The sequence below is a fragment of the Pseudochaenichthys georgianus genome, chromosome 10 (genome assembly GCF_902827115.2).
Source record: "Pseudochaenichthys georgianus chromosome 10, fPseGeo1.2, whole genome shotgun sequence".
NCBI lineage: Eukaryota > Metazoa > Chordata > Actinopteri > Perciformes > Channichthyidae > Pseudochaenichthys > Pseudochaenichthys georgianus.
This window is the reverse complement of record NC_047512.1, coordinates 458,249-466,473: the sequence shown is the minus strand read 5'-3', so window position 1 is coordinate 466,473 and position 8,225 is coordinate 458,249. Positions and strand designations below refer to the sequence as shown.

The window sequence follows — 8,225 nt, the reverse complement described above, 5'->3', positions numbered from 1 at the left end:
TTCAGTTGCGCACGCTACTAAAGAGACGCGCTACCATGGAAACCAAACAATGGTGTAGCTGTATTAAAGTCTGAGTGCAAACAGTCGTGAGTAAATCCAATTTTGTCAGAAATTGGGAGAAATGCGGGAGAAATGTGACCCTGGGAGGAAACCGGGAGAGGGCAATGAAATCGGGAGTCTCCCGCGAAAATCGGGAGGCAAGTATCTGCTCCCTGGTCTCACGGAGAATTGTAAGTGGCTACTGCCTGAGATCGAATGCTGTGGTTTTATTAAATGTGCCAACTGCTCGTCTGTCTTGGAATAGTCTGCAAATTAAAAGGAAACTGAACAATCTGGTGCCACAAAATGTTTTTAAAGCTCGGTTGGATGCTAGTCAATCGGAAGCTGTTGGTACCTGCTCATGTGGATAATTATGTAAATGGTGCTGTGTGATGTCCTTTTGTTGTTCTATTTATGTTTTATGTGGAACTACTTGAGCAGGTCTCCCTTGAAAAAGAGATCAATGATCTCAAAGGGATTTATCGGTATAAATAAAGGTTTGAAATGAAAGGAAATACATAATTATAACATGATTTATTAATAAATGACTACTTTTAAATTTGGTATTTAGATGTTAACACTGCAAAAAGTATAATAATTTGTATTCTTTCTATATCCCTGATAATCTTCAAAACCCTTTCTGGTTCTTTGAAGGCTCTATCCAAACTATCTTCTGGTTATTTTCTGCATCAATCCCTATTATCTCTTACAACAAAAAACAACATCTTAGACATAACCGCAAGACTGTAACCTCTTCATATTCTGTTGAAATTGTGAGTCAATTACCAGCCATATCTCACACATTGCTGTTTTGAATCATTAATATGTGGATGATGTAACATTTATGCCATCTGCTGGAAAGAAGACTTATCGCTCTGTTGGCATCGTTTGGACAACAAAAACAGAGTGAAGCTCTCATACCATAAACAATGTTTGAGTCCAGACACCGTCCTGCAGAGAGCACACAGCCCAACAGCACGTTTCTGGTGTAGCGTCATTTTACAAAACGTTTGCATTAAGACACTAAGACTAGCTGGTCCATTGTAAAAGTCAGTCCACCTTAAATGAGCAGTGGGTGATCAGCAGGTGAAAGGCAGGACACGGGAACTTGGTCCTGAGGAGGTAACGATTATTAAACAATAAATAGTCGAGTCAAGGGGTCAAAGAAATGAACATTTGTGATTATTAGCGAATCGGTTGCAGATGGGTGAAAACAGGCTTAGGGAGTAACCTATTACATGTAACGGCATTAGGTCATCAGGATACAAAATAGGAAACTGTATTCCCTTACAGTTACAGAAGCAAAAACATTCCGATAACAGGTACATTTATGTAAAACAGGGCTCATTAACAGGATAGCAATGATACAAAACATTTAGAAATAAAGAACAATACATCAAATCATCCTATATGGAAACTTGGAGCCCTGAATCCAAATAAAATGGTTCATCAACAGTCAGTGGCTAACGTATAAATCAGAATGACAAAAACATTAAACATATTGTCCACTTATGTTGATAAAGATGGAGTTCATTTAAGTCTTATATGGATGATGTACAACAATGTTAATCCAGTCAGACAGATTTCTCTCACGTGTGAACTGTCATAAGACTTATTCATTGTCCTCTCCATCAGCTTCTGTTTCCATGTGTTCAGCTGAGCTGCTGATTGGAGGCTCTGCCTCTCCGTTATCCTCAGTTTGAATTTCATTAAGCTGGGAGGACTGACGACCAACACACTTGTGCCTTTTGAAATGATTAGGCCATTTAGATCTTTTGTCACAAACATTGCAGCTGTATATTTCCTCTCCTGTGTGGACTCTCATGTGTGCCTTTAAACTTCCACTCTGTGCAAAAGCTTTCTTACAGACTGAGCAGATGTGTGGTTTCTCTCCTGTGTGGACTGTCATGTGTGTCTTTAAATTGATATTCATGGCAAAAGCTTTCTTACAGACTGAGCAGATGTGTGGTTTCTCTCCTGTGTGGACTGTCATGTGTGTCTTTAAATTGATATTCATGGCAAAAGCTTTCTTACAGACTGAGCATTTGAATGGTTTCTCTCCTGTGTGGACTCTCATGTGTTCCTTTAAACTTCCACTGTGTGAAAAAGCTTTCTTACAGACTGAGCAGATGTGTGTTTTCTCTCCTGTGTGGACTCTCATGTGTGTCTTTAAACTTCCACGGTGTGAAAAAGTTTTCTCACAGACTGAGCATTTGAATGGTTTCTCTCCTGTGTGGATTCTCATGTGTTGATTTAGATCTCTTCTATGTCTAAAAGCTTTCTTACAGACTGAGCAGCTGAATGGTTTCTTTTCAGCACTATGTCGGGGATCACTGAAAGATTCTTGTCTATTTTTCAGTGAGTTTGAGCCTGAGGCAGGTTCTCTGGTCTCCTTCCAATCAGCACTGTGTTCAGCGTCAGGTTCAGAAGAGTCATCAGTGTCTTTAGAAGAGTCTCCAGTGTCGTCCTCAGTCTTTGGTTGTAAACTGCTCTCTGGATCTGAGTCCCTGGCTGGTTCTGGTCCTCGACAGTCATCTCCATCAGCTTCTGTTTCCATGTGATCAGTTTGTCTTTGATGAGGCTGTGAGGACTGAGATTTGTCTTTATCATCTTCACTCTTCACAGGGTCAGGAGTGAAAGAGGACTTGGTGATATCAGCCTCCTCCAGCTCCTGAAGCGGCTCTCCCTCCTGAGTGATCCTGAGTTCCTCCTGTTCCTGCTTGATGTGTGGGGGGGGCTCTGGGTTCTCCTGGTCCAGACTGGAGCTCCATTCCTGCTGGTCAGGGAGAGGCTCTTCTTTAACCACCACCAGCTGCTGGACATCTGCAGGAAACACACTGTTATATCAGTCTTGGACCTAGTCAATATAATTAGGTATGTTATTGAATTACAGTTTCCAGAGAAGAGAGGCCCATAGTCTCTTCCGCAATTATTAGGGGTGAGCGGAAGTGCAAAGAGGCCCTCCTCAGGATAATACAGTTAAGTCCTGTTCGTTAGGTGGTTCATATCCTGACAGGGTATGAACTACACTTAAAGAGGTCACGAGATAATGACCGACATCTGGAACATATGTGGGTGTGTTGGCTAATGTAAGGGAAATTGTGTGTGCATTTATTACAGCTGCTATATATGATGTGAAAGACTTGTACTCATTGGAACATTACCACTGCTTGTGTGCAAGGTTATGTTTCTTCATTATTATTGATTGTTGTACAATGAAATAATAATTAATCAACTATATCTGTGTTTTATTGATTCCTCTCTGTTTTTATTCTTTCCTTCTTTGAGTGCTGAATTGCCACAACAACACAGTCGGAAAATAGTCTAATTATGTTGGCTCAATTCACCTCAAGTAGCCCAGCCCCTTTCCACTTACAGTTAAAAATGAAAAAGGGTGTTTTCTTCGGGTTTAGCACTAGCCGCAATGTAAACAATGAATTGTATTTGGGATTGTTCACAGATACACTACGCCAGGGCTATTCAATTAGTTTGGAATGGGGGCCGGTTGATGAAAATGATCCAAAGCAAGGGGCCGGGAAAAAGATGGCTTGAAATATGAGCAATCATATTAAGAGCTTCAGATACAGTACAACAGCATAGTGGAGTGCATATATTGTGTTTAATTCAATCAAACAACATAGCCCCAAGGCCTTTATAGATCTAAATGCTAAGTTCAGAACTCAGTAGACCTAATGTGTGAACTCAGTAGACCTAATGTGTGAAGCTAATTTAACAATCAACATCATTTAATTTAATTTAGATGACATGATCTAATCTTTCACGCAGATAGAATAAATGACAGGAGTTGTCACTACAGTAGCCATTAGGTGAGTTTGAAACCCGAGCCCGCCCAAGTTTTAAGGCAATGTCTTCCTCTCTATATCTCAAGGTAACACCCTCTCTGGAATAAAGGCACTCTTACTCTCTTATTTTTTTTAAAACTTTAACATCCTCCGATAGCAGATCAGCACTTTTCCCCTCTAGTGCTGTAATTTGGAAAGGGCCAAGGAAGTTTGCCTCAAGCTTGCCACCTTTTCTTTGTTGGCCTGTCATAAAATGCCCCCCCCCCCAAAAGAGGTTTCTATGAATCCCACCCTCAAGCATTTTTCAGGGTATGGTTCTAGGACTGGCACCAATAAATGGAGCAAGTTTCAGGAATGTCACACTTTTATTTTGTAAGATAGCAAGGGGGGGCATATTGTGATGGCCAGGCCTGTCATAAAATGCCGCCCCCCCCCCAAAAGAGGTTTCTATGAATCCCACCCTCAAGAATTTTTCAGGGTATGGTTCTAGGACTGGTACCAATAAATGGAGCAAGTTTCATGAATGTCACACTTTTATTTTGTACGCATAGCGTATATAACAATATGCTGACAAAGACTATGTAACATTTGTAAACATATATTTTGATTATTAGATGACAACTATGTAAAATTAAACAATACATTTTAAAGCACGTTTATACAGACAGGACGTAACAATAATGATAACAAAAAGATTAAAAAAAACAAAGGTCTTTTATTTTGAAACTCCACATCAGAATGTCCTGATTTTTTTCTGGGTGAGTATATGGGGTGTCCTATCACCCTGCAGTGAGATGAGTCTTGGATCAGGGAGAGACTTCGTTTTATTCTTATCTAAACACAGGGCTGATAGCTCATATATGGGATTTCAAAGGTCTTTTATTTTTGAAACTCCACATCAGAATGTCCTGATTTTTTCTGGGTGAGTATATGGGGTGTCCTTCTATCACCCTGCAGTGAGATGAGTCTTGGATCAGGGAGAGACTTCGTTTTATTCTTATCTAAACACAGGGCTGATAGCTCATATATGGGATTTCAAAGGTCTTTTATTTTGAAACTCCACATCAGAATGTCCTGATTTTTTCTGGGTGAGTAGATGGGCTGTCCTTCTATCACCCTGCAGTGAGATGAGTCTTGCATCAGGGAGAGATTTCGTTTTATTCTTATCTAAACACAGGGCTGATAGCTCATATATGGGATTTCAAAGGTCTTTTATTTTGAAACTCCACATCAGAATGTCCTGATATTTTCTGGGTGAGTAGATGGGGTGTCCTTCTATCACCCTGCAGTGAGATGAGTCTTGCATCAGGGAGACATTTCGTTTTATTCTTATCTAAACACAGGGCTGATAGCTCATATATGGGATTTCAATGAGATTTCAAAGGACTTTTATTTTGAAACTCCTTACATTTTACATTTACTCGTGGTAGTTATACGTAGTTTGTTTTAAATAATTATTGATCACATTATATAGTACATATTTCTTAATTTAATATGTTTGGTTTGTTTTTATAGGTGATTTTGTTATTGACCGAGTAAGCGCTGGGATTTTACCGTAATGCTTCTAATATTCGCGCACCCCAATATCACGTGCGGGCTGGCTTGACTGTGTTTTCCCAAGTGGAGGCTGGCTTGACCGCAGTTCAAATACGGAGCGAAAGTTAAACCATAAGAATCAGACTATGAGCTACCACTAAACAACTCACAGTCTGAATATTACCATTAATAAAAACCCTGAACGTTTACTTTTCGTTTTAAACGTCTTTTTAAGGTGTAAACCTATGGTGTAAACGTGTCATTAGAGGCGTAAACGTATCATTTAGAAATGCGCGTTCCCGTGACAAGGGGGGCATTTCATGACGGGGAGGCATAATGTGACACAACACCGGGCTTGAAGTGTTTACATGTGTGTTAATGCTAAATAAAAGTCTAGCTTGTACCTTTGATGAGCCTCCGACTCCCGTCTTATATTAATATTGAAATCAGTACATTACATGGCATATTATTCAATGTATGTATTTTTCTAAATATATTTATTTTGGTAGGTTTGCTCTTCCGTGATAAACTATTATTATTATAATTAAGTACATTTGTCTCATAATACTTACATACTTGTACTTAAAGATATGAATGCAGTACTTTAACTTATTATTAGTATTTTCACAGTGTGGTGTTTGTACTTTTACTTCAGGATCTACTACCTGCAGCAAGTGCTGATAAAGAGTCTAAAGGGTTATTAATGCGATAATAAAGTGTTACTGAAGAGTTTAAAGTGTTAATGAAGAGTAAAGGGAACAGACCTGCTCTGTGGATCCGAAGCTGAGGCTGTAAAACAGCGTCCAGTAGTTTCTGGAGTCTCTCGTTCTCCTCTTTGGAAAGAAACAGCTCCTCCTCGAGCTCTGCTATTGTTTGTTCAAACAGAGCAAATATCTCTTCAGAAGCAGCAGTGACTCGCTGCTTCTTCAACGACAGCAGCATTTGGACTTTACTCATGTTCCCTAGATCACCTTTCCCTGCAGACTCCGTTAAACACACCGTTTCTCTCTCCGTCAAACTCTCAATCTGACTAGTGTTGCTAACGTGTTTCCAGCTAGCATGCTAAGCTAGCTCCTATAGTCCGAGGTAAACGCTCCAGAAGAAAGAGCACAGAGTCCGTTCGGAGGTTTATCCAGACACACAGATGATGGATCAGTAGAGCTGGAGCTCACACACACTTTCTCAGGAACACAAGAGAGAACCGGAGCGACGAGACGACACATGCAGGGCTCGAGTTATGTGTGAGCCGGTGTCAGTACCACATGTGCTCGGGGTCCGTTACGCTTACCAATGACGTCACGCATTGGCCGTACGGCAACCCAAGAGGCAATAATAATAATTCTAAATAAAACAAGAAGTTCACCTAAATTACATTTAAGACACTGCAACGAAAGTAACAAAAACAATGTAATATCCTTTTTTTTCGTTTCAGAGAACACAAATTGGGTTATTTACATAATTATGTTTACACTGGTGGTGACATTTACGGGACACAATTCACTGGGTTATATAGTGTGTGTTGCACCACGGACGAGTTAGTGAGTGCACCTGTGTTATGTTGTCATTCTAGCGTGTGTAGCGTGTATACAAGATCATCCTGCTGACTCCCATTCATCTACAACACTGTCGATTGTTCTTTTTTAACATTCAAACATAAAAAATAACAATCGACATTAATCTGAATGAGGGAGGTGATTTATTATCATTACAACGTAATTTCCCGATCATTTGAATATGAATATGGTGAAATACATTCTTACAATAAGCGAGAAATTGATTTAACTCCTGTTTGACAATAACTGTAAATTTATTTCCTTTTATCTAAAATTAGAAATCAAATTTGATCATACACCAATAGGGCGGGTCATACTCAGGTGCTATATGAATCTGAAGTTCGTGGCGGGCCATTTGAATCACGATTTGAATCAATCAATCAATGTTTATTTATAAAGCCCAATATCACAAATGTTACATTTGTCTCAGTGGTCTTCATAGTGTGTACAGAATATCAGTATGACAATACGACACCCTCTGTCCTTAGACCCTCTGTCCTTAGACCCTCTGTCCTTAGACCCTCACATCGTACAAGGAAAAACTTCCGGAGAAAACCCACAGTTTAAAGGGAACATGGGAGAAACCTCAGGGAGAGCAACAGAGGAGGGATCCCTCTCCCAGGACGGACAGACGTGCAATAGATGCCTTGTGTAAATTGAAAAGATAATACATTTGCAACATAGGTAGTCCAGATGTTTGGAAATGCATGTGTGTATAATAGGAAGATGAATCCACGAGGATATCCATCCAGGGCTCGCGATCCAGGACACAGGACTGCAGGATCATCCATGACTCCGGATCCCGGCGTATATAGACACCAAAAAGAAAGACATGTGGGGAAGCTGGGTTAATCGGAACATGAGAGGACACAGGTACAGACAGAGAGAAGGAAGAAGTAAGGTGTCCCCCGACAAACTAAGCCTATATCAGCAAAACTAGGGACTGAATCTAATCAGCCCTAACTATAAGCTTTATCAAAAAGGAAGGTCTTAAGCGCACTCTTAAAAACGGATAGGGTGTCTGCCGCCCGAACACAAACTGGAAGCTGATTCCACAAATGGGGAGCTTGATAAGAAAAGGCTCTGGCTCCCATTGTACTTTCAGAGACTCTAGGAACAACCAACAACCCTGCATTCTTGGAACGCAATGCCCTAGTAGGACAGTAGGGTATAATGAGTTCTTTAAAGTAAGATGGCGCCTGCCCATTAAGGGCTTTGTAGGCGAGAAGAAGAATTTAAAATTCTATCCTGTGTTCTATAGGGAGCCAGTGTAAGGCAGCCAGAACAGGAGTAA

General features: G+C 40.3%; 1 protein-coding gene across 1 annotated transcript; it reads right to left on the bottom strand.

The window, feature by feature from the left end:
* Positions 1 to 1,112: 1,112 nt before the first annotated feature.
* On the bottom strand, positions 1,113 to 6,335 carry LOC139434721 (zinc finger protein 79-like). The gene is made up of 2 exons (XM_071204701.1): positions 6,143 to 6,335; positions 1,113 to 2,862 (listed from the first exon to the last, which is right to left on the bottom strand). Exons 1-2 carry the CDS (start codon positions 6,333 to 6,335, stop codon positions 1,652 to 1,654), a joined length of 1,404 nt encoding a protein of 467 aa, XP_071060802.1. The 3' UTR covers positions 1,113 to 1,651.
* Positions 6,336 to 8,225: the final 1,890 nt, after the last annotated feature.